Source organism: Hirundo rustica, chromosome 3 (genome assembly GCF_015227805.2).
Source record: "Hirundo rustica isolate bHirRus1 chromosome 3, bHirRus1.pri.v3, whole genome shotgun sequence".
NCBI classification, from domain to species: Eukaryota; Metazoa; Chordata; class Aves; order Passeriformes; family Hirundinidae; genus Hirundo; species Hirundo rustica.
In genome coordinates this window covers 39,181,124-39,208,227 of record NC_053452.1, presented here as the reverse complement: position 1 = coordinate 39,208,227, position 27,104 = coordinate 39,181,124, and the positions used below count along the sequence as shown (strand labels likewise).

General features: G+C 42.7%; 1 protein-coding gene across 28 annotated transcripts in view; it reads right to left on the bottom strand.

Annotated features, from left to right (window-relative positions):
• PACRG (parkin coregulated) overlaps window positions 1-27,104 on the bottom strand; it is a 254,095-nt gene that overhangs the window by 21,412 nt on the left and 205,579 nt on the right. For 10 of the 28 annotated variants that reach the window (XM_040060509.2, XM_058419882.1, XM_040060475.2 and 7 more), the window contains exon 6: window positions 18,077-21,682. In XM_040060509.2, coding sequence (XP_039916443.1) covers window positions 21,534-21,682 — 149 coding nt within the window. In that variant the 3' untranslated portion in view covers window positions 18,077-21,533. Of the gene's footprint in view, window positions 1-775; window positions 2,221-2,313; window positions 2,482-2,556; window positions 2,658-4,309; window positions 4,544-6,241; window positions 6,421-7,003; window positions 7,074-7,553; window positions 7,751-16,415; window positions 16,528-18,076; window positions 21,683-27,104 lie in introns of those variants that run through there. The other 18 variants (XM_040060500.2, XM_040060480.2, XM_040060479.2 and 15 more) reach the window with 18 other exon arrangements.

Sequence of the window (27,104 nt, the reverse complement as noted above, 5' to 3'; positions counted from 1 at the left end):
CTCTCTGCCGGTCTGTGGCATGCTTCAAACACCAGCTCAGCTGCCTTTTAAAAAGAAAATTAGAGCAGGGACAAATGATGGCTCAGCAGCTGGGTTTGGGTGATAAATACGTATTAGATGCATCTGCCTCCAAGAACTCCAAGTCAAACAATCTCTAGAATTGTAAGCTTCCTCTTTCCCTACCATCTTCTAGCTTCTCCCTGACAAACAATTAATTTTAAAACTATACATCCCTAATCCGATCACCGCTCTGTATGGTCACCAAATCACAAGATGAAACAGATCCTCCAGGGAACACTCATGTCCCTGCATTGTCAGTAATGAATGGAATTATTTCATGCTTCACAATGCCCTTGAGGAGGACTCATACCAATTAGCATAACTGGGCTTTTCTTATTACATGATTGAAATTAATGAGAAATAAGGAAAAAAAAAAAAAAAAAGAAAGGGAAAAAAGGAAGATGGTATGGAGCAGTGTTTTATAATGCATTTTGATCTATAGGTTGAGGATGCATGACTGACTTAAAGCCCAGCCCCTCAGAGGTAAAAATTGCCTCAGTACTAAGAAATTTGGGCTGGTTTTGTCCATCAGGATTAAACCCTATTTCAAAATAACATTTATGTAATACTTAAGTGTAGGACTGGCCTCATGTTGACACATGATGTGTTATTGCCCGAGTTCACTAGGGGTAACGATCTCCTAAAGAGCAGTCCACGTCTTCTGATGAAAGTATAAGGTTGTTACTGCAAAGGTCTAGACAGCCTGGAAGAGTTTAATGTTCAAGGAGGCTTTGCAGCCATAACAAAACAGCTCTGGCATTCCTTAATTTCTTGCTAGCTACACACAGAAATACAAAAATTTTTGCGTTGGAGATAGGTAAAACCAACAGCAGTTAGGTTAGAAGTTAGGATCCCTTATTTGCTTTGTCACCGCTGGGAGTTAGTAAGGATTTTGCCAATTTTGGGGGGGGCTAGATTTATGAAAACAGGCATGAGAATGCAGCTGGCATCTCATGGTCTCCCTTGTACCTTGGTCTACATATCATTTACAGCAACAAGCTACTCACAGCAGCTCCTCTAAGTCTCTACCTGCTGTGTCCAACTGGGATTGCCTCTGTCGACACAGAAGCATTCTATGATCAGCTCAGAGGTATCAGCCTTTCCTCTCTGTTCATACAGGAGGTGCAGAAAAGGTCATTACCTCCTTTTTCTACCAAGGTCTTGAAGATGAGTCTTCAGAAACTCCTCTCTTAACTGCACTCCATTACCTCCCCTCTGAAACTTACCCACTGTCATTTCCCCACCAGCCAAATAATTTTATGTCTCAGAGTTCCCTTTTTAATTCTCAGGTCATCCAGTTTCACCAGACATCTACATTTCAAAAGCAGAGAAGAGTTTCCTTTATCTAGGACATAAGTTTCAATTTAATCAAAGATGAGATATCAGGCAATCTGGCATAATCTACTGCAGTAAGCTGAAATCTAGCATTTTCTTTCAATTTCTCCTACCTCCTTATATCTGAATATTCTTCTCTTCAAAAATTCTTCTAGATATCTACATGCCCTTAAGGCTGCCCATTTTCCCTTACTTACTGCTCTTCTGCCTCCCTCCTTCTGCAGATGATTGCTGGAACCCAAAACTTTAGTATGAACATGTTCAATTCTTACCCACTTTCCACATCATGATGAAATATGAACATCAGCAGGAGAGCACCTGGGCCATGTACAACAGTCTTGCTGGGCCCAGCTTTTGTTTTCTCTGTGGACCACTTGCAAAACAAAAATTAGAAGCCTTTCCTTAGGAGGAATCCAAAAGACCTAATTCAAGGTGACAAAGATCTGTGGGCTGAGACACCTCCCAGGAAGGAAGGGCAAGGTTTGGACTCAATGCCCGCATGTCCCAGCTGCATGCTCTGATCACCTTCATGACAGGAGTTTGCAGCAAGTGAGCTGAGAGGTGTGCCTGCAGCCCAGCTGCAGCTGTACTCCTGCTCCTCAGCAAACACTGCACAGAAAGAGCCGCTGAACCACCTTGTGTTACTGGGGATCTGCCGCACATCTTGTAGGGCAATCACCAGCTTGGTATAAAACAAGCTTTCAGTCCCACGTAGCTCTGTCTCCTCAAGCAGTGCAAATGCAAGCATTAGGGTTATGAACTCCATCAAAGGACATAAAAATTAGATGTTGCAACATTCACGCCTTGTTCTTTCATTCTCTGAACCTTAAAAAGGAACACAAACAGAAACTTGGCTGCTATCCTCAGATATTTTTCCTATGCTGACTTGCCCCAGCTATCTCCTTAAGGCACCTTTACCTTGACTTTCTTTTTCCCAGCCTGACATTTTTTCAGGTTAAATTCCATATACCAGTGCAAGCATTCTCTGCTTCCAAAAGCCTTCTTCCTCTTTGCTCTCCCTTGTGCAGCTTTCTTTGATGTCTTTGCTTCCTTGTGCTCTTTCTTCCAAGTGACAGATGTACAGTGCTAACAGAGTTCAATATATAAGCATGTCACTTAATTATCCACCTCTACCCTAAATAATTGCTACATATTTATCACCTGCATTAGGCAGTCAAGCCCGACATCAAGAAACTCCATCCGATATCTCCCGTCTTATCAGCAGTGTCTCATAGAGCACGGAATCCTTGTACTCTTGGAATCTAAGGATGGTAAAATAAAACTTATTCCTCTTAACCCAGTTTTTCTTCTTTCATTTAATGAAGTAAATAATTGGGGTCCAGTTTTATCTGTCTAGTAATGATAATTAGCTGTCTTAAGTGTTCCCTAGAGCTGAGAGACACTTCTTCCTCTATTAGTTCCTTTTAAAAGCTGGGGTGCAGCAATGTCTCTTCTTAACTCCTCTGGTACCTCTCCCATAGCCAGCTTAAGTTTCCTGGATGATTTAATTCCTTAAACACTTATTTTTTAGGATAAATCTGGGGTGTAAACAACCTACTTTTTAAATAATTCTTTATCTAGGTAGGTTTAGCCAATTGTTTGATTCTCTGGTAGCCTTATAGTTAATCATGGTTTTTTTCCCCGTCCTTGGAAAATGTCTAGAAACTGACAGACTTCACATCTCTTTCTACCGAAGACTGAGGTACAAGTAGTAATTCACTTTCCAGGCAATATCCCCCTTTTAGTCAAGGTAGCCACCCTCTCGCTCAGGAAGATGATGGCTGTATCCTCAGCTGACCTGCAGCTTCTTACACAGCAAATTTATAAAAACTTTTATCATGTTCACATATTTTCCCTTCTTATTTTTCTGTATCAGTTTTTTGGATCATTTTCTTGCATTCTTTCACAATCAGCTCTTCTACCTGTTGCTGCAGCACTGACCCTGCTGATTTATAAGTCTCATATTCTTCTCTCTTTATTGCTCATTTTGTTTCCCTCAGTCAATCATAGTGATCATCCCTACTCCGAGTAGAACTATTTCTCAATGGCATACAGGTTTCTTGATTTCCATTGACTATATCTTTGTCTATTTCCCCACTGCATCCTATCCCTTCACTGCCTTTTGATTTTTTTTTTAGAAAACATATGCCCCTCTCAGTGTTCTGAGAAGTGTGGAGAACTCTCAGTGTTTTCTGAAAGTTCAAAGCTTCTGCACTTCTAATTTTGGGGAGTCACATGTTCCTGATCTCAGAAATCATTAAGCTTGGCCTGTGTTTTCGTACCTTCCTCTCTTGGCTCTTTTGCATGATACAAGGCATATCTGGGGAGATGCCAAGTGCCTCCATGCCAGCCCACAGCCTTAGCTGTATATTCACAGTCTTTGCTATGCTTCTCGTATAACACAAATGCTTCCCAGAAATGAATGAAGTTGTTTTCACACCACGCTCTGAGTAACGAAAGTGCTATTATTTATATTTTATGGGGAGGGAAACCAGGGTACAGAATTTAAGATTCATATTTGTGAATGAACTTAAGTGCTTTACTCTAATTCAATTGAAAATAAAAACATTTTCTTAATTCCTTAAGTTACTGCTTTTTTCTGTTCTCAGAAGCTGCCTTCCTCTGAGAAGCTTCCCTTTTTTAACACTTTCCAGCCCCTTTGTCCTACACACAAGTCATGCCTCCACCAACACTAATTTGTTCATTCTAACTGCCTACATAATTCCCTCTCATTTTCCCTTTTGCTTTCACACAGAAGCTTAACATGTATGTACTTAACACAGCTAAAGCCCAGGCCGGCCTGCAGCCGACATCCCTTCCAGCAAGGCAGTCTCTGGACTCTGGTAGCAAGGGTTATTCAGCTCGCTTTGTTTTCCCACTGAGAGCATGGAGAACACAGAAATGACCCATCTGCTTTGTAGTGGGGTTTGAAGTATTTAATTCCTCAGTGGTGGGAATTTGCTTCCTGCACAGATGTAAAAAAATGAAGAGATGAACCTCTTGAATGCTCAGTCCCCAGAGAATGAGAAGCAGTCTCTGTTGCAAGCCCCAAGCCCTCAGGCCTCTGCTCCATTGCCAGATGCTCCTGGAAGTCCGTAAGAACTGCAGACCTTCATACTTCCCCTGCTGAAACCCCACAGGCCCATTTCTGCAGGGCCAGATAGAAATTGATGGTGGGTTACAAAACCAGTGCCCCCCACAACCCTCCACCCTTTGCTCTCCTGCTTGCTCCCTGAAAACGCATGTTATCTCCGCCAAAACGCCCGAAGGAGAAGCCTACCCTGGCCATGCCCGCAAGGGATAAGGGTCAGGGATGCAGGCTATGCTCACTGGCCAAAACCACCAAGTCAGGGCACAGCCAGTTCCTGGTGGCTTTCTCATCCACAGCTCCACCAAGGATTAATCTAACAACACATGGGACAACATGTGAGACCGGTGCTCTGGGCTGAATTTTGAACTCTGCTGTTAACGTTGTTGCATACCACAAGGATTTGTCCCATGTTTGAACAGGACCATGGGAACTGGGGATCTGATCATGCTCCCCTTTTAGTTAATGGAGGCCAGTCAACATGGTCAGTGGAATCAAGAAAAGATTTGTCTGACATGGAGATGTCCATCAGAGTGGCTGATGTACTGACTCTGTTGGTCCACCCAGATGTCCCAGTATAACAATTCACCCCTTAGGCCACAGGATTATTTCTTGCTGTCTCCCAGGTTATTGGCACAACCAGTGTGAGTCTCACCCACAGATGGACAGAAATGCAGTGGGGCTCAGGGAGAGGAACTCAGCAGGAGTCTGTCCTGTGCGCAGGACACAGGACAGAGAGAATGCTCTGTCAACAGACAGACTGAGGCAGATAAAGGGAAATTAATGAGAAGAGCAGCAGGAAGTGTCACAGCCCTGCCTTCCCTACATCACCAATGGATTACAAATAACCCTGTTTGATCAGGCACTCAGTAATGGCACAGCAGTCTCAGCACCGGGCAGTTTATGGCACAAGCCAGTTTGCTGTTACAATAAGATGCTAATATTTTGAACAATCAGGTACTCACCACCATAAAATAAAGCCAAGCACTTAAGATCCTGCTTAACAAGCCTGCTAATGCACTATTGAAATCAATGACACATTTGAACAGTAAGAACTGCCCTGAAGCTTTTTAAAGCCTGCTGTCCTTATTTTTCATTTTGTGAGCAGAATTATTCCTTCCGGGAGAGCACCTTCTGTTTGAAAGGCAACAGGACCAAAAACACAAAGACAAGGACATAGATTGGTTGCTAACAAGTGCCAGAAAATAGCATGCAAGAAGTTACTTGATCTTGCCCTTCCTCAGCTTCTACAGCTTGTTGAGAGCCAGATTTAAACACAGAAAAAGCCTTCTCTACTGCCCAAGTGCTCCGTGACTTGTGGATGGATGGAAATGCAATATTAAAGGTTACAGACAATTATTCTTAAATGGGCTCCAGCGACTTTTGTTTGCACAATGCAGACTTGGTAAAACAATTTCAGATAAAACGTATCAAAAACATTTAAGCAAGAGCATCTGTCACAACATAAAATATGGAATTCTGTGAGAGGCGAAGAAGAGAAAACGGGAACTGCATAATCACAGGAAGGGACAATGGGGAAATAATGACAAATCAAATATAGCAACTTTTTTCCCTTTTGAACGACACTTCTCATCAGCTAGCTTATGTCAAAGGAAAAAGGGAAAAGCCTCCGGTGATTTTTATCTATTAGATTTTGCTCCAAATACTTGCTACGCTCCGGAGCTGCGGCTGCGAGGAGGCCCAGCTCTGCCACTCTCAGCTAATAGGTTTGATTGTTCCCTCTGAAATGATACTCACAGATAGTGAGTGACCTGCGAGTCAATCTGCCAGTCAGCCTCACAGAGCAAAGGCAGGCCCCAGATAAGGCGGTGGGTGAGCGACGTGCGCAGCCCGGCAGCTCGTGGCGGATCTCGGCCACCCCAGAGGTGCGGCTGCCGCCTCTCCGCTCGCGCCTCGCGGTGCTGCTGGGGAGATAACTCATTGTGATCCACAGAGTGCTGGTGTTTAGTATACAGTGTTTATATTTTATGAATGTTAACAAGCAAGAAGCCCTGAACAACTGAGCAGTTACAAGCTCAAAAGGCTTTGTGAGATATTTTCTCTAAGGGCTCATTAATGTGGTCTTTTAATGGAGTGCTTGTATGTCTGAATCTTTAACTGTAGCTATAAATAGAGTTTATAAGCACTTGACAGTGTGTGGCAAAGCTGTGTTAGCAATGCTTGCCCTGCTTTTTTGCAAGTTCCATTTGCAAAAGATATTTAAGAGATGGAATATAAACATTTCTGAAAACAGAGTTGTATACATCCTAATAAAGCTGCACACCCCATTCCCACTGGGCCTAACGCATGTTCCCTCATTTAGTAGAGCATCACAGCACCCCAACAAAACATCTAGTATTCACAGGCTATTGAAGGGAAAATTAGAGCATAAAGAGGTCAAGCTACAACCAAAATGCTCTGCAGCAAGTTAGCAGGGGAACAGAGGCAGGAGCCACTGAGCTCCAATTACCTGCCCTAATGGTTAAACCCCGAGAGACAAGTTCTGCTGTATTGCAGTACCTGCAAGCCACCGGCGCTGACTGATGTAGCAAACAGTGGGATTTACTCTTCCATAGTGGGTCCTCTTGCTCTGAAAAACACCAATGCTGTGCTGACCACATGGCTTCTCCTCTCTTGATGATCCATTTAGAGTGATGGCACTTTCAGCTCACCAGCCCACCCGATGCAATCTTACATATAGTTTTGTCAGCCCCAGTGAAGAACCAACAGAATTACCCAGCTTAATGCACTGTACAGGAGTGTTGGTTTATGATGATACAATAAAAGCTGCTGGAGAATCACAGCTTTTAATAAATCACCACATAGTATTATCCATAAAATTGCCATTTCCATGCACTGCAGCGCTCATAATAGCTCTCCTGTTTTGCTTGGCCACCTGGGGCTGTGCACATGTAACACACCAGCACCATGTACGTGCTGCTGTCCCACGCAAAGCAGCAATCACAGGTCAAGCATAACAAATTCAAAGGGCTGGTTTCCAAAATGTCAGTGACTTGAAGCATCCAGCCCACCCTAAGCTATCTACAAGGTGTAAATAGACTTTTTTTACCTGTTCTTTAAGTATTTTTAAAACATGGACTTTTAAACTATTTCCCTGTTGAAATGGGCCCTGGAAGCCTTGAGAGCCTCAGCAGATAAACAGTAGCACATCCACCTTCATCTGTCTTTCTGCCATACTCAAACTATTCAGTAGCTGCATTGGCTTACTTTAGCAGTAATACAAGGGAGACTGAAATCCAGATGTGTCTAGAAAAGAAAACATCACACAGATCATGAGGCCCCACTGGGAGAAGTTTTCTTGCCTGGCTTAAGCACCCAGTTGTATGGTGCATCTACTTGAACAGAATTACATGTATTTACAGAGCACACCAACAGTCCCTCTAAGGTAATTACAGGACACGTGATATCCTCTCAGGCCAACATCTACTATGGGTCATTATCTGGATTTTTCACTAGCACTTCTGAATGCTTCCATTTCTGGTTCATCTCCGAGGCGGCTGCAATTGGGTTTTCCGCATGCATACATGCTGAATTTATTTTAAATGTGCTCAATGTTTAGAAGATAAGCGAGGATGCTATTAGCTACCAGTCTGCATCTAGGAATGATCAATTACTATGTTCTCAGTAGTTTGGTTCAACATGTGAGAGTATGTTGTGAGAGAAGATGTTTGTTTGTAATGAGACTGTGACGGGCTGCATTGTTTGAGGGAGCCTGTTGTCAAACGATTGCTTTTGGCTAGAGGGGGAAAAAGAAAATCAACCAGAATAATTTATAGCTTTAAAACGCTGATATCTTGTGAGCATGTTTTGGATGCTTCAACACCAGTAAACTACTGTAAACCGAAACACAATTAAATATTTAAGCAGTATTCTCTTTACTACAGGAATAAGTATCTATTTGTCTTGTATCACAATTGCAAGCACTTAGTGTCTTTTCAGCACTGTGGTGTCCCACAGTACTTAGTCAGGATCAGTGCCTCCTGCATGTGGGCAGCTCCCAAGTATTGTTTGAGAAGATCTAGCAGCCACATCCTCCCGTTACAGAAATTAAAGCACAGGAGTTTTTCCTCTTCCTCAGTCACCCATGTCCACCTACTACAGGAATATGTCTTTTTCTCTGCTCTTCAGTTAATTTGCATCTTACTCCTTCTCCACCATCAATCTTCCCTGCCTTGATCTTCTTCCTCTGCTGCCTTTTGCCTCCCATACACTACAGGTCTTCTAGAACATTTGCTCACTTTCTCATTGGTTTTTTTCACCTTCCTCCCCTCACTGCATCCACACTTTGATGCTGAGCATTTCTTCCTCTGCTCATGTTGCCTGCAAACCTTAATTTCTGAGGATCTCCACTTCTTTTCTCCTGCCTGTAGAGATCTCTGTCCATGCCCAGAGGGATTTCTGAGCATGTGCTGCTGTCCTGAGCTAAAAAAAAAAAAAAAATCACAGAAAGAAGAGGAGGAGATAGTACGGGACCAGGTGGCCAGATCTAAGGAAGCACTTGTTGGGAAAACCATTTATTTCTGCCACCTCTCAGTGGCCTGGCAGGGAGACCATTCATCAAGGCATAATTTTTGAGACATTTTTGCCCAGCTGCAGGTCAGCTAGGAACCATCCCTTGAAACAACAGCTGTATATTTCTCTTTTGGCACCATGAAGTTGTGCACAGGAGAACTTTCCACCTGGAGTCCAAACAGGCCAGGAGATGGGGGGAAAAAGCCCAACATACAGGGTCTATGTACCAGCCACCTTTTCAGCAGCACATACTGCTGCTTCTCTAGTGTCCAAAACGCTGCTGTAATTATTGACTCAGCCAGCAGCAGTAGGCCATCATTGGGTTCAAGGAGAATATGATCAAAATTCAAACAAACACAGGACTGAGCTAAAAACCAAACAAAAATAATGTTACCAGCTAGGAAGCCTGCTCTTGCTCTCCAGTACACAGCTCTAAATCAGGGTGAGTGAGGCAGTGGAGAACACAAGAGAAGATTGGAAAGAGAAGAGGACTCTGCCTTTTGACCTTAAGGGGTCATTATTCCAGAAGAGAAGCCAGAGACAAAAATCTCAAAACAGCTTGGGGCTCAGTCTCTGGCTATAAGGGCAAATATTATGGCACTGTAGGCTGAACTCTCATTAGCTTGCCACAGGATGTCCACATCCAAACAGGATATCTCTCCAGTACATTCCACCCTGCCTCACATTCACTCTCAGCTCAGTGAGCAAAGCCTGCAAGCAGTCACATTTGAGTGCCTGTATGAGATTTAAAATTTGGGGCTTGACCTATTGGTCTTGTTCAGGAGAGTCTACTCTTCCAGCTGGGACTGGTGGGGAATCTGTCTCTGTACCCAGAAAATTTTGGTAGAAGCACTTGTGCCAGCTGGGAAGGTAGTAACGCAGATTTGCTCTTGCAGAAACAGGGGCTGCCTGAGGTGGTTCCTACCATCTCGCTGCCTGTGCCATCACATCTTTCCCCTCACTAAAGGGGGTATCATAGATGCAATGTTACCATCAGTCTTACAAGAGAGTTATTTTCAGCTTGGCTCAACCTTAACTTATCTGTTTGCTTGTTTGGAGATTTTTTTTCCTTCCCAGTTTTACTATTTGCGTTGGGTTTTATAGGGGAAAATGAGTAAGGCATAAAAATACAGTTTAATTTTTCCCTGTTAAATTCAAGTTTAACAGGCTATTACCTATTAATGACTATTACTTATTTCAGTACAAGCAGCTGTTGACACAATGTTTGGTCCTGTTTCCCCTCCAATTTAATTCCTTTCACAAATTCTACATTTACCTGTGGTGCTTACCAGGGTACCACACACCACAGCTCTCAGCCACTTCCTGTGGGCAAGGCAGCACAGCGCTCACCCCCCTCCTCCCCTCTCCCTCCCAGGGCAGCAGTTCCTGCCCCACTCCCTTCCCACATGCCTTTGGACATCAGCCACTGGCGTTTTTTGTGGTTATGGAACTTGCCTCCCTTTCTCAAGCATGGCATCAAGTGGGCAGCACGTGCTGCAGGCAAGGTGGGTTTTTTCCAAGCCTGTGTTGGGAATGTCCCAAAAGGCAGCCCTTGGCACCACAGGAGGCTGGGCACTGCATGCAGCAGGAAAGCCTGGCAGCTGCAAAGCCTCAAGTACAAACCCTCTATATGTGCATTTACAGTATTGGATTTATTGCACTTTTATTGGGCATTTACTGAAATAAGTGAAGAGGTGTAAAGTTCACAATAAAAAAGAAATTCCCTTCATAGAAATGTCATGATTCTTATTATTGTCTGATAGCAGCAGTTTTGTGTAAGTTCTTAAACAAATAGACAAGAATCAGAGATTTTAACCTTAGCCAGCATTTAAAGAAAGGTGCACACTACTTTTTTATCAAATGACAACATCATGTAAGAGACAGAGCTCCCCAGCTTCCTGACATTTTCTGTAGAAAGTAATTTAAATAGAAAACTGCAGGTTAAGAGCTAATTAGTAAACAGATTAAAATTGCATAAACCAAAGCAACACAGAGAATACAACTGAAAAGACCCCACAGCTATAGGAAATATGGTTACATGCAAATATGGTCCTTCTAAAGCACTGCTTGGGGGAGAACAACAACAACAACAAAATTCCTGGAGAATACCCCCATGCAACCTACTGTACAGCAATAACTTAAGTTTAAGGTAAGCTCAGGAGCCAGCTCCTTGCTCTTCTTTTTCCTGTGAATAGTCCCTTTGACTTTATTAAGGCCAATCTGAAGGCTAAAATGGGCAATATTTAGCAGCAATTGTGGCTCTGTGCAGCTACAGCCACTTCTGTCCGTGCTGAACTGAAACCAGAGCAGTCACACAGCCCTGCTTCCCCATTTCACTCTCATAGAAGCAAGGAGGAGGTCTGGCACCAGACTGGCATAAGCACTTGTTAGACCAAATGACTGGGTTTCACCCTCAGCTCCAGCACACATTTTCTGTGTGACTGCAGTTTGCTCAGCTAAAAGCAGAAATAGCAGCACTTTCGACTGCACAGCAGCACTTTGGGTTTCAGCTGGCTGACCCTGGGAGCCACCAACCCCCAGGAGGAGGGCTTCTGGTGGCCTGCCCTGCCCACCATAATGCTCCACCGCATCCACTGAGGAATAACAGAGAGAGTGGCCCTTTGCTGAGCATTAGAAGTGAGCAGACACAGCTCTTTCCCAGTCTCCCTATATTTGCAGCACACACATCCTTCCTGTTCTTGCCTGGAGCAAAGCTGGTGCAAAGAAGCAGCACAGGCATCTCCCTTGTAAAAAACCAAACAAACAAAAACAAACAAATAAACAAAAAACCCAAAACAAATAAACAAAAAAAAACAAAACCAAAAAACCCCACCATGTTCAACCCCTTGTCCTGCTGCTGCTTCATCCTCCTCTTCCCAACCACCAAGCCTGGCTGATGCCAATGACCAGCTGCTTTTCCCGGCTGTAACAACCATCTGGTATGGCAGGAAGGAAGCAGATGTGCAGAGACTTTGGCAGCTCGGTGCACACTGGGCACAGCAAGTATCTGCTTTTGCCAGGAGCAGGCTGGTGGGCGCTGCCGGGCTGGGCCACACACAGCTGGGAAAGGTGGCCACTAAACACACCCTATGGCACTGGGAAAGGTCCTTTCACTGACCTCCTTGGATGCCACAGCTTTGAGGTCATCTCCCATCCTCGGTTCATAAGCCCAGCCCAAGTTGGGACCAGCACACAGCTTGTTTTACCCTACTCTCAGCCAAGTGTGCAGACATTCCTGCACCTCAGGGGCAGCATCTGCCCTTCAAGGTTCATTTTGGAATGTTTATGAGGGAAGAGAAGCTTCCCCAAGCCTTCAGGATGGCAGGTGCCTGTGTCTGCATGGACCACTCAGCCCAGGAAGGGCAGTGCCGTGGTTTCACAGGAGGGAGTGGGAAACAATTGCCACAAAATGTCTCAGGCAAAGCAAATGAAATTGCTTTATATATTAAAAAAAATTAAATTTTAATGAGAAACTTGAAACTGAAATTGGAAATTAAAAACTACTGTTTGTACAACTGCCTTCTATTGATTAAATTATAGAAAACAGCCCTGAGTGAGGGCTGTGGAGAAACCTAACACACACTCAGCAGACCATCCATCTCCATTCCCCAAACGTAATTATAGCAATATGGGAGACATGAAAATACAATGCAATCTTACACAATAGTAATAAAGAGCTGAAAACATTTGTGGGTTCGAAGGGAAGCTGTTGAGCAAAGGCAGTGCAACCATCTTCTTGAGGAGCCAAAAAATGCTCCGTGAGCAAAAGGTTTAAAAAAACCTCACTAAAAACAGAGGAATATTATTTTTCTTTTCTTTGAAAATAAAAAGCCCACCATTAAAATATGCATGAAAAAACACTGTAGAGTTTGCAACTGCCTATTTTTCCTACTTCATGTGGTACCAAGGCTGTCTTATAATTAAAAGCTGCTATAACACAGACCACAAAAGTCAATCCTGTACTATGTCAGTAGCAAAATTATTGATAGAAAACAGTCTTATCAAGTTAATTTAGGCCCTGTTATTTTCATTACTGGATTTAAGTAAGAGGATCCATCCCTTAAAGAAGGCCAGAGCACTATTACACAGATTTTATATATATGTAGAATTTAAAATCAAATGGTCAGAACTTACTAACTTAAAGCTGTTTTCTGTGATGAGGATTTATTTTTTCCTTCTACTGATAAAGAAGAAAAACTTCATTAATGAGGCTTCAGTGGTAGTTACACTGCTGCCACTACACTGTAAGAGATATATACTTTTTTTTTCCCAAGGAGGATTTAACTGCTTTGTAGATCCATAACAATATTTCACAGAGAAAGCTTTATTCAACTGGAGCTCTTAAACCTCCTTTGTGCAATGCTGTGGTATTTTGTGAGATACGTGGCCTTTGCTATGCACGTGACACTGGTAGGTTTCTAGGCATGCAAGTTCAAGAGCTTTATTTTCCAGATATTTTTTTCAAATCAATTAAGCTCACTGGAAAGACTGCATGCGCTTCAGAAAGGCAGGAAAAGAAAAATACCCACTAACTCTTCCTTCTGCAGAAGCAGCTGGATTTGCTGCTGTTGTCTGTGCAGAGCAGCTTGGATGCTGGCTTCGGCTGCCTACAGGTTCACAGCCCTGGAATGTTTCTGGTGGGCTTTTCCTCCTTCATTAGGAACATTCTTGTGATGCGGGGGATTCCTATCAAAACTATCATCACCCTCAGAACACGAGTCATTCCTCAGCCTTTGAATACAGACAGCTGCCAAGCTACAGAAAACATAGATTTGCCGCTACAGAATTCTTCACAGAGGGTTTTTTTTTTCCTTCCCTTAATGTTGCATTTCAACGTGCTTATAAACACCCAGCCCCTATGGGGGAGTGAACAAAAGGCCTTTTAAAGGCAATCTTTCAGAATGTTCCAATTGTGCCCTTAATTGCATCGAAGTACACGTGGGCTCAGCTCTACACGGACATAGTTTTAGCTGTAGGTTGATTTGAAGCAAGCCACACATTTTATGCCAAAGCAATGCATAAAAGCACAGACAAGAGAAGAAAGCTTTAATTTAGGCATATTACTACTGTAAGTAATAATGCATAGCAAGCAATAATCAGATGCAAGAAGTTTAGAGCAGATGTTCCCTTTACTTTGATTCTTAAGGCAGAGCAGTAGCAATTTCTTCCTTTGTAAGAGACATAGATGATTCAGTGTTAGCAAAAGGTGTCAGGCATGAAGTTCTTCCAGTTAACAGCTGAGAAAGAATTCACACTGTAAAATGGGGGCTGAATGAGGGCTTTGAGGTATTTCCCCTCCCTGTACTAAGAGCATTTTGAAAGAGACCTGAGGTTTTTATCTTTGGGCTTACAGTACTATTTTTGCTGGATTCTATTCTTCCCCCATTCCTCTATCCCATACCCCCAGAAAAATTTAATTGCTTTCCAAAGAGGTGGGGAATTGCAGACCACCCACCTCAGTCTCTCGCTCAGCATGTGCTGGGGAAGAGCCTTGCTCCAGCCTGGGAAAACACCACCAACAGCCCATGCAGGAAGGGGAAAAAGAGGCTCAGCAGGTTGTGCCACTGGCTAGGAGGAGCAGGGCTCAGCTCCATGATACCCTAGCTTTGATGCTGACATCATCGCATCCAGGGAGGCAGGATGTTGCCATGAGTACACTGGGGCAGAGATGGCAGTGCCCGGAGGGAAAGATGGCTGTTGAATGTGTGCTGCCCTCCCAGCAGCATCAGCAGCTCCAAGCAGGCCTTGGAAGTCACATAGGAAGTGAGGGGAGAAGTCCCAGGCTGCCTCACACCACAGCAGCGTGGCACCTGTCCGGCCCTTCTCAGGAGCAGAGTCTAGGAAGGCTCTGCCAAAGAAAACCCAGAAAACTCCCAGTCACAGGAAGAACCCAGGCTGTAGCCAGGGAGAAAATGGTGGCTCAGAGAAGCAGGGGGTGGTGATGTGCAGCTTCAGGAGCCCCGAAAGTTCAACAAATGCAACCTCTAAGTGCTCACACTGAGAGCAAATGGTGGAAAGCCAAGAGCTTCCCACCATTTGCTCTCATTCCTGTCACCCACCTGCAGCAGAGCTAATGTTTCCCACCCCAGAGCTGCTCCCTGGACAGTAGCTGAGGTAAAACACCTCTGCAATAAGGCCTCCTCCATTTCCTTCCTTCATAATGCTGCAATGTATTGGGAGAAAGAGATAAAAGTTCCTCAAAACTCACATTTTCCAAAACATAAACTGTCAAGGAAAAGCCTTTGCCGGAATAGCTGAGCGCTCCTGGTCTCTTCTCATCAGCTTCCCCCTACCCACACAGATCCCTCAGCATCTCTTCCAGCTCAACACAGCACCACAGGGACCCAGGAGAAGCGGGAAGCAAAAACACATGAAAATGAAGTAATGAGACTAATGCACAAGATGGAGATGGCCAGATGCAGGGATATCATTCCCTGCTTCTAGGGCGAGAGTTAGGTAAGCCAAGCTGCTTTTCGGTAATTGCTCCTTAGGGAAGAGCTTAGGAATTACACCCAGAAAACAGAAACTGAAATTGGATGCAAAACTGGATGGACCACACATTTAAAGCCAGGTCCCCTGATTAACGCAGTAATGTACAACATGAGGTAGATGCCTTATATCAGACATTAATTTTTCCTGCCTATACCCAGTGGCCTTCATCATTCAACACTGCTATATATGTCATTGACAGGCTATGCTTGTGATGCGGAGACCTCCTTGAGATTTCTTTTAATCTTTTGTGTTTTGAGGAGTTTTGAGCAGGGTTTCTTTGATCACTATGCCCATATCAGAGAGCAATGTGATTTCATGCAAGATCAGAATGACTCTGTGGCAGTCACAGAGCTCCAGCAGTTGCAACACTTTTTGCAGAAGGGTATGCTACCAAAAACATCCATCCACTTAACTGCAGTCACATGAAGTATGGCAGGCTAAATTAATTTCTACCAAATTGTGCATCACCTGGCTACAGAAGCAGCCGATAACACAAGCAACACATTCCCACTGCTGCAGAGCAAGCTCATATATAGCTGATCTCATTTCTGTCCTCCAACAACCTAAACCTCTGATTTTACTTTATTTTTTTCCAAAAGCATTGTGCTGATGCAGATGAACAGTTTGGATTGCTGAGACCATTGAATAAACTAAAGGTATGTCATACAAGATCCAACATTATGGTGCTCTGATTAGGAGCCCCCTTTCTTCCTATCACCTCAATGCATTCTACCACCTTCCAAGGCAGAATTAGAAGGCTAGGATTAAACCTCTTCCAGTATTTGGAAAGCACTAGGATTAGTTCCCATTTCATCTCTCTCACCCCAACACCCCTAGCAGCCAGGGTCACCAGGCCCTCTGCAAATGCAGAGGGCTCCTGTGCATGGGTGCCCACAGCAGCAGCAGAGAGGGCATGGTCCCAGAAATGCCCCTGCCAACACGGCTGTGCCCTCAGCTTTATCTTCCATGAAGATGCCCATTCTTCTGTAGCTTAAGGCTTTTGCTCTATGTAAGGGGCTCTGTTGAAGAAAAAAAAAAGAAGGAAAAAAAAAAATTCTGAGCAGCCTTTCCTTTCCCCTTGAGGAAAGGGACTCAGGGCACATTCCCGGCCACAGCAGGGCGGCCAAGATTTGGTGCTTCTGCTGCTAATGGGGAAGCCCAGAGATGGGAGCGGTGTCCCTCACTTCTGGGCACACTGACCCCATCCTGCTGCACACACCTCCCACAGGGAGCACAGAGCACAGGGAGCTCACAAGAGCCACTCAACTAACTCCTGAGTGACATTAGTAAAAAGATTATGTATTTGTTGATTTGTGACATCACAAAGCTGACTCCCTGCTCTGTAAGAAACATACTCTCTCCTCCCTGAGACTGCAGCTTGCTGTCTCTGCTCAAGCAGGTTTCCACACACCTCACCAGAAGCCACCAGGCTCTGTCCAAGGAGGGGAGAGCTCTCAGCAAGGAGCCCCACAGACATATCCAGGCTAGGTTTGCTAGGCAAGAACAAGAACAGCTAAGATATGCCCCACCACACACACTCCCCTTCCCTCCCCTCACATGCCGGAAGGATTATGGGGCCAGTGCAGGGAACTTCTTGTCCTGCCAGGGCATAAACCTTCCTCTCCCAGTCTCCAGGAGGCACAAAGCAGCTCTGAGAGGTTGCAAGCAGACAGCCTTTTTATGGAGTTCCCAGAAACATCACTGCTTTTATTTAAGGCAGAAAACACAGGATGTTACAGATGAGTGGAAAAATGTGATGTACCCCACTGCCCGCAGAGCCCCTCAGACTGGAGAATGCTCTTCTGGAAGTCAGAGGGTCTCCAGACAGGATTAGGAAAGCACATAGTGTCTGCTCTAATGTTTTATTTTTGCCCTGCTTGGCTGCAGCTACACCTCCCTGCACCCCATGCACAAACACCCTCCCAGCTACGGTCCCATACCTTCCCTCCCACTTACAACTTCCCACAGCCCTTTTGTATTTGACTCCTGGAAGGCTCTTTTCAAACTTTTTTGGCAGCTCCAGCTCTTTGAAACACTGGAAAGCTACCAGCGAGAAGCCTGGCTCCGGCTCCCTGCCACCAGTGCTGGCAGTGTCCTGCTCCATCCCCTGCCGGGCTCTGCCCCTCTGCAGGAGCCCACGGGCAGCCCCAGCCCAAGCTGGGCAGGAGCCCCAGACACCCCCGGCCCTGCTCACCTTCACCTGGGCAGCTCAGAGTGTCCTGTGGATCAACAGCTTCCACAGTCACTGCTCTGCAGCACCTGCCAGCGCTCACAAAGCGCTACAGTTCCCTAAACTCTGACTCCGGTTACAGAGCTCCCTGACACAGCTTTGGGGAGGAAACATCCAATATATTTTATTTTGTGCTTGTTTTTTATGATCATGCATGACAAAGACAGACAAAGGTTCATTCCCATCCCCCCCACCATTACCACATGTTTTTACTAAACAGTTGCCAGCTAACCTAACATAATTAATACGATAAACCAGAGATATTTCAAACAGGTGGTTTCACAAAACCAGCACTTGCAGCTTAACCTTCCACACATTCATTCACTGATGCTCCTTACCTTACCATCACTGGAGAGCTAGAAAACAGCAGAAGATCCCAAAGTAAGGCACAAACCACATCACTTCTGCAAAGCCAAATTAGCCCTAATGCCGCTACACTTAATTTATACCCCTTGAAACACCTGTCCCAAATTACAATTTAATTGATTACAATTAAAATTTGTTGATTTGCTTGCCCCTAGCATTAGTGACCACAATCTGGTCAAAAGAGAGGCAGTTACTATTTTTGAACTGTAATTCTGTTTTTTCAGCATAGTAAGATAGCTAAGTAGTGTATTGAATGATATAAAATTACTTGTATGCTTAAGCACCTGAGTCCTTGATCTTGTGCTTTATAAGGTGCTCCGAGCTGTGCTGTAATTGCCTATAAATATGCTGCTGATCATGCTCAAAGGGACATTGTCAAGGTTGGAAGGCCTAGAGTTTGACTTAGTAAAATGACATCTTAAAACAGTTTTATTCTCAGTGTTTCTAAATTACCTACCTGTGGGTTTTATCATGCTTCTTTTTATCAGTCCAGTTCCTAGAAATAGTAAGGTTATGGGAAAATGTTCACTTTTAAATCAATGGACCAGACATAGGAACAGTGTTGATGGAGGCTAATGTTCTCATCCTGAATATGCAAATAAAAGCGCTTTTCTATAAAACTTATTTTTCCTGATGTGAATATGCAGGACCTCTATTGCCCTTATAGTTTGCCGTAAGGTCACCCCTTGTTGAACCTATGTCTCATGAAAGAAATCTTCAAGAAAGAGCACAAGGCTGAGGGCACTGGGCCCGGGCAAATCTGCAGCTTCACAAAGTACCCATTTTCCATGGTGTCTCTTTGCAAGTCAGCAGTCTTGTCCTAGTTGAGCTGAAGGGGAGGGGATACAAAAAGAGGGGGGCTGGGGAATGAAATTACAAAGGCTGGTGTGGAGCCTGAAACTTCTCCTCCTCAGCAGAGCTGTTGGGAATTCAGTGGGGTGATGGGATGGGGAAAACCCAGGGCTGAGAGCCCTTTCCTGCACAGTTCCTTCTGCGAGTGGCTCTGTGGCTGGAGCCCAGCATCAGGGGAACTGAAGCCAGCTATTGAGGAGCTTTTTGATCTCAGGCAAAGAGCAGTACTGGACTTTCTCTTGAGGAAAGAATACAAATAGCTGAGGAGTGAAAGGTGGCCTGGGAATTCTCCTTTTATGAAGGGCTTGGTTTGTTTCTGAGCTGAATAACTCAGCTCCCTCTGAGCTGCAATTTTCCAGCACAGTCTGTACTCATGGGAAACCTGCAATGCCACAGTTACCAAATCCATAGATGTCAGTAAATGAAAAAGTATTGCTCATTGGTGCCAGGGACAATGCAAGGCAAATAGAGAGAAGCTGTAAGCGAAGGCTGTGTGGATACTGCCAGGGTGGCTGTGTAACAAAGGCGTTTTTGGAAGAGAAGGCATGGCCTGTAACCCCTGCATTATCCAGCTAGCCTCTGTGCTGCAAGGTTTGAAGACAAAGCTCTTGAGTTTCCAGAGGCACGGCCTACAGCCAGGCTTCACTTCCCTTTCTGCCCAGGTGAAAGATTTGCCGATACCCTAGACACGAGGCAGAGTTTTGGATGTACTTATCCATCGCAGGTGTATGTTGGACACACAACAGATCTTGTCTCAGCTCTAGGGACTTAGGGTGGCCCTGGAAAAATTGTGAAAAACAAAACTCAGGAAGAACAAAAAAACACACAGAAAAGAAATGCCTCGGGGGCCTGGGAAAAAGGCACACCTCCAGCAGCCATGCCTAAACCAAGGGCTGATGAGTGCCTGTGGCTGGTGGCATCACTTGAAGGTGCAGTTCCTCAAAGAGGCGGGAAGAGTAAAAAAAATTTTTTTTCTTTTTTTTAGGAAAGAGAAGAAAGTAAAATAAAATCTTCAGGCTGAAGATGCCACAGAACAGAAAAAGGCAAGTTCACATGTCAACCTAGTGACAGATATGGCTTAAAGTTTCAGCAGGTGAGAAGGTGCTCCTCACACTTCCAGCAGGCATCTGAGAGAGCAGGCAGCGTAGGAGCTGTGTCCTCCACTTGGGCAAGCCTTGTAAGGTGTGAATATGGATATGGATATGGATATGGATATGGATATGGATATGGATATGGATATGGATATGGATATGCGCTTGGAAAAAGTCTCATGTGTCTAACACCAAACAGTGCATTTCAGGCTCTTAACTGTTACAGTGAAACGCTTGAAAGTGCAACTTGTCTACATTTGAAGAGCTCCAGAAAACATAATAAAAGCCAGATGAGCCCAAAGTCTTTAAAAGTACTTTTAAAAATCTCATGGTTTTAGGCAAAGTTCATATCTCTGGTTTGTTTTGAGCTGACTCAATAATTGTAAATGGTTGTCCTTGAGAATTGTAAGACAGTTGTGGGGTTTTTTTTTGGTGTTTTTTTTTTTTTTTTTTTTTGGTAGGTTTATTCCAGAGAAATGCTTAAAAAGCAATAAAGTAAATCTCAATAGCTTTGCTTAAATCCATGACTGTATCAGTTCTGTGTTATGGGTACACAGGGAGAAACTAACTGAGTAGGAAATTGTAAGGGATTCCTACAACAATAGTTACATTGTTTGCACACATACACACCATCACAATAACAACAGAAAAGCAATGGCAACCTTGCAGTTACGAAAATACCAAGCGTCCTTTTAAAATGTACATGTAATTCTGTGTTTACCTAGATTAACAGTGTCACTAAGGACTGACACTTTCTGTATGCTGTATCTTCCATCTGATTTATTCAAGTTTTTTTGGTTTTTTTTCTGGGCTTCTTTTCTTTGAAACTCTGTTTGTGCCTTATATTCACCCAGAGGAACCCAAGCTCCATGAGTAAACACCTGGAAGCTGAGAACAGGAGTGCGTAAGAAACCTGGATTAATTTAATGACAGTGCTGTATAATGGAAAATATAAATTTTCCTGCTGCAATTGGTATATACATTCAACAGTTTTATTGTATGTCAGTGCGCATTATTCGGCACAGCTGCTAGGGAGGCATTGCTGAACTGGTGTTTCTCTTCCATGACAAACACCTATTAAGCAGTCAGCATAAACTCTTCTTGTTACAGCCTCTGACATCACCCTCAGGGCAAGCGGACACAGAACAGCGATTGCTGAATCGCGTATGAAAATTATAGTTTTATTGTCTACACAAGTGAAGGTTTAACTCAGATTCTTGTACGAGTCAGCCCTGTTATAAAGGAGTGATTCTTTCAGGGAACAAACAAGCACAGTACACCATTGTAATCAAAGGAACAGACACTATTTATGTATTGGAAAGCCTTGTTCACAATAGTGCTAACACTCCAATGTCCCAGAAGCCACTATTTTAGCAGCTGTAGAGAAGATAAAGCATGACTAACAAGATGCCATACAGAGTCAGATACAGTTTTTGTAGAGCACACATAGATGGAATCATCCCATTTAATATAATTCAGTTTACATTCATGACCCATAAGTGGGGATCATGTATTTAATGTTTATATAAGCATTTTCTCCTCCGTAGCGTTCAAAGAGTTCCAGTGTCTCTTTAATGAGAACTCCAATATTTTCACGCTTCTGCTGGCCGTATTCTATCCCATCACCTAAATTAACTGGTTAATAAAAGGAAAAAAAAAAAAAAAAAAAAAAGAAAAAAAAAAAAAAAAAAAAGAAAGAAAAAAAAGAAAGACAAGAAGAAAATAATTATATTGAATTTCATCTTACACTTCAAAATAACAGGAAATTGCAATTGCTGGTCAATTACTGTGCTTCTATTAGAAACTTTGTTCTGTGACATGAAACAGAACTGAATTTGAAAACAGGATGGATTTGGTATCTCTTTAAGGCTTTGCTCAGGCTCCAGCTCCATGTGCTTTCAAAATTTATGTATGCATTACTTCAGTATCTAAGCAAAAATCCTAATGAAAATAAACACATTCTTTTGTAAGATGAACATGGATTCTCTCTTTCACAGTTCACCTCTAATACTGTTACTTCTTTAGCATTGCTTATTTAAGACACAATTCTACTGCCGCATGCATAAGCACTTTTCTAAAAAAAATCACTTAATCTAGACTTGTTATGGTTTGAAATCTTAAATAGGTATTAATTTGGGATTGCTCCACATTGTCATCATATTCACACATTTATGTTGTTCCTGAGAGAGGGAACCCGGCTAAAAGAGATTTTTGGAGTAAAACATGGTGCTCATTCAATTTCAGCTTCCTGAAAAATGCGTAAAATTAAGTCAGCGTCAAACGGACAAATTATTGCAGTCTCCAGATGCAGTAACATTTACTGCTGCTTTCTCTAACATGGACTAGCAAGGGTGACACACGCTCATATACACAGACCATAATTCTTTAAAAATCAGTGTGAACAGCCGTGACAACAAAATAAGAACAATAAGAAATAACTTCCCCTACAAAGTTGCCAACAGATTTAAAGGAGGAAAATATTTTTCATTTTGTTTTAAAACAATATTCTGAAAAGCATCTGAAAAAGTATCTGAATATATATTCCAAGACATGTATAAAAAATAATTTGGAAGGAGCAAAATGTGCTCAGACCAGGTTTGGCGTAGTGGAGAGGTGTCACACTGCTGTAGGGTAGTCCACACACAAGCAGCCAGTGGCCTCACTCTGGGCAGTGGTGACAATGTGCCCATGTTAACATCTCAAACAATCAGTGGCACTCTCACTCAGCCAGAGAAAGACCCATTTGTCAAGACAATGAAACTTCTCTGTCAGAGCTGGCTTTTCATATTTGAAACAGAAAAAACACAAAGACAAGGGTAGATTTTGCCCCCACTGTTGCTTCCAGATCCCCAGGCTGATGTCATGCAGATGTACAATTGCACCAGTCCTCATATCATCTCTTAGATCTAAGCCCGAAGATCTGGATTTAAAGCTCATGGCTTTGTTACCAGCAAAAACTGAAGAGTCATGATCATGAAGAAACAGCTGGTGAACCTAGGTAAAAATCATCCTTTTGATGAATTTTTTTGTTAAATATACGACTGCTTACACATATTTATGTCACTTCACTTTTTATGACATGATTATACAAATACAAATGTGACTTACAAGGACTGTGCTTCTTGAGTGGGAAGGAGGTAATTTTTTAAATGATGATTACTTTCAAGTACACAAATATTTTCCAATACATTAACTGTTGATCTCACTGACATGACAAGACAGGATTGTGACATCAAATTTTATTACAATGAATTTACTGTAATGTTACAAATAAAAAATTATGAGAGTGCATAGAAAACACCAACTATTAAAAAAGGATTGGCTTCTACAAAAAAACTGCAAAAAGAAAAGCACATCACAATTAGGTACAATTTAGAGTAAACATGGCTTGCTCTTGCAGAAAGCAACTGAGATAACTGTGCCTTTTCACCTGTCACGCATGTGCACTGCAAGCTCTCCCCAGAACACCTGGAGATATTTCTGATTTCACCAGTTTGAGCAAAGGAAACCCTGAACCTTGACCTAAGTCTTGGCAAATACATAAAGGAATTACTGATTTTCCAACCATATGTCTATTATCTGTAATTTTAAGCCTACACACATGCTCTGCTAATGAGCTTACACAGCTTTCATCGTTCTTTCAAAGAAGTAGTAAAAAAAAATCAGCTGTCTGGAAGTAATGGTGATACATTTCTAAGGAAGCTTGGGGGAGGCCAATGAGAAGCTGTGATAATGCTGGTAGCAGAGGTATTTTCCAGATTTGCACGTTACAATCTTTATTATAGAACATAGTCTGTATAAAAAATTATCTTAGATGCTTGATTAAAAGGTACCTAAGAGTATGAGGCAATGATAAAGGGAAGAGTCTACAAGGGAAGACTTGAATGTGTGATGTGCATACCGTCATTACAATTTTTTTTTTCCTACAGACCATCTGTGCTATATGAAGGTTTGTATCCTCAAGACAGCCATAATTCACACTAGTGTCATGACACAAGCTACAACCAAAAATTCTAGAAAGGTTATGCCAGCATCGATGTCACCTGGTCAGTACTAAAATAGCTATCCCATGTAGTGATAGGGATTAACAAACCTTTCCTACAAAAAAGATAATTAACCCAAGAGGACAACATCCATTAAATGGATGAATCAGAATGATCTGCCCAATGCACCTATGGGTAAATTTCTACTCATAATAATAATGATGATTAGTTGGGAAAAAAAATAGCCATTTAAGTACAGCAGTCTCAGCATACCCTTCTCTGGTTCGACCTTATTTCCAAGTTAGTTTGCCTGAGAAGCCAGCTTTGTCAGCCACAAAAATGTTGCATATGTAAAGTGTGAACATGGATCTGATTCAAACTCTTTATGAAGTTGTCCTTTGTGAGGAAGAATAAATCAACATGAAAATGCTAGGAAGCACATTTGTCATATCTTTGCCTCAAAGTGAAATGTCTGGCAAATTCAGCATGCACCAAGAACTCATTTCTGAACAAATGTTTTTTCTATGTTTAGAAGAAATGCATTGAAGGACTAGATCTAGAGGATTGCATCAGGATCCCTTATCCCAGCCCTTCCTGGATCAAAAAGTTAGTTTCCAATCTCTCAAATCACTCACCAAAGGTTTTATGGTGCTTAAAGTGAAGTGAAAGTCTTTGCACCTGTCAAGACCTGTGTTAGCTGATGAAATCACCCGGCACACCAAGGCCAGGAGCGGCACTCCCTGCCCTGCCAGTGCCAGCTGCTGTAGCCAAGGAAACCCTGCTCAGGCCCTCAGGGACTGAACTCAGTGTTTGGCAGGGAACAGAGGAGGATTTGAATTTTGCTATAAAAGGTGGTTTGTATTTGAGTCTAGACATGCTTCTATTCATGATCTGGGATATTAAAGAAATTCTGGTCTTATTTGTATTCCTTGTCATTTCATTTTAAAATTTCACTAGGGTAATGCTACAAATATAAAATATTATTGCTTTAAAGAAGGACAAATTTCTCTCTATGCACTAAAAGCCTGATATGGCACTTTTAACATCCTGGAGTGGACAAGAAAGGTAAACCAACCCTTAAAGCTCACTCAGATCTATTCTTAACTCTGGACATTTGTTAGCACCTGAAAGTGTCCAAGACATTCTATTAGTTTATTAGATTTTACTTCAAAGCAGGCCAGATCTCAAAAAGAGGAGTTTTTAATCCCCTAAATATGTTGTTTGTGAGTATTTCACAGATACCAGAGCTTGCTCCTGGTAGTGATTGTTCCAAAGGTTCTGCTTTACACAAATTAAAGCCAGGGTTTTCATACACCTGTTGTTGCAGGGATATCATACATCTTGGGATATTAGATTTTCCACAAATGTTAAATATCTGAGGAATGCTTAGTATTGGAATAACACTTAAATTTCTGAAGTGACTGTGAAGGTAGCCCCATGTCCCCAGTTTAGATGACATTTTAAATCAAATTGTAACTCAAATGTAATTCCTTTATTCTTTACTGATGAAAGTGTTTCTTTACTGATTTTAAGTGCATATGGCCACACTTGTGTATTTCAGCTTGTCTTGGAACAAACGGTTCTTAGCAGAAATTTTTGAAGTGCTACTAGTTAACAAAGAGCTCTGATATAACGGTTTGGAGTGGGATTTTTTGTTTGTTTTTGTACACAAATCAATAAAACTACTTGGAAAGATAGGCGTCATTTGTCCCTTTTCAGTCTTCAAAAACAAAGCTATTGAAAGGTAAAGTGACTTTCAAATCATTGAAGGTATCAGTCACAAACCATGATTCTCAACTTTTATTGTCAGTAATGAAAGTACTATTTATGGTGAAGTATAACTATGGTAAAAATCCATTTTAAGTGGCTCAGTTCACCCTAGTCAAACCAATACCTATTTTCAGCAATTAGAATGACTACCGGAATGCAACATGCTCACCTGAATGTCACTTCAAAACAAAAATCCCAGCTGCAATGCCATTGAGCCTGTCATATAAAAAAATGCAGTTAGGCAGTACTAGCATTAAAATATTTGGAGGAAAATTTCAGGGCTTTCTTTCCGTCTAGGAGTCATCACCAATACCAAGGAATAAATGGAAGCTGATTTCAGCTACAGGGTTCACATGCATCCATGTCAGGGTTCACATCATGTAAGTTCACTGCTCAGGTACAGTTCAGAGCTTAATTAAGCTTTCAAAGTCTTCTTGTTAGGATAAATTTAATTGTCACAGAATGTGCTGTCTTCCTGACTGGAGTGGAAAATGAAAGCCCTTATGAGTCAGTGTGGGGAGAGAGAGGAAGGCTCCTTTGCACCACTCCTATCACTGTGACTCAGAACTGTGCTTTGAAATTGTCAGCTCCAGGAAGGATGAGGTAGCTTAGTCTCCCTGTTATTTAATTGAAAGTCTGTGAAAAGTCACAGGGTAAGAGTCTAAACCCCTCCTCCTGTCTGCTAAGAAACAGTGGGACATTTCTAGTTCACTTCACTCAGGGCAATGAAGAGACACCAGGAGGTTATGATTTCTGTTTGTTACTAACCCATACAGAGAACCCCATGCTCCCTTTGTGAAGGCTCAGAGCAATGTGAACATCAGTTTTGAATGTTCTTTAGGATAAGTCTAGATTATGTACACACAAAGTTCAAACTGGGCTCAAGTAGGCTGCTCCCAAAGCTAGAATGTTGGGAAGAAGAGCTCATAAAGTAATTTATGTCGGAAGAAACCTCTGGAGTCGTCTGGTCCAAATGCTCTGCTCTAAGCCAGCTCCATTTCCAAAGTTAGATCAGATTGCTCAGGATGGAATATCTGCAGTTGCTCAGCACAGAGTTGTCCCAGAATGGGAAAGGATGCCGAGATCCCCTTGGGCTGGCAGAGATTTTCACCAGCAATTTCAAATGTGATGGAGGAGAGCACTTCTCCTTAAATATGATCATGTGTTTCATGAAGGAGGACTTGCTGGAGTTACAAATGTCATAGGGAGAAGTATAATCTGTTTTGAAACAAAATAAATCTAAAATTTTAGTGTAGTAGCAGATTACCACATATATAACACTGCTTTTGGAAGCTTAATCTTAT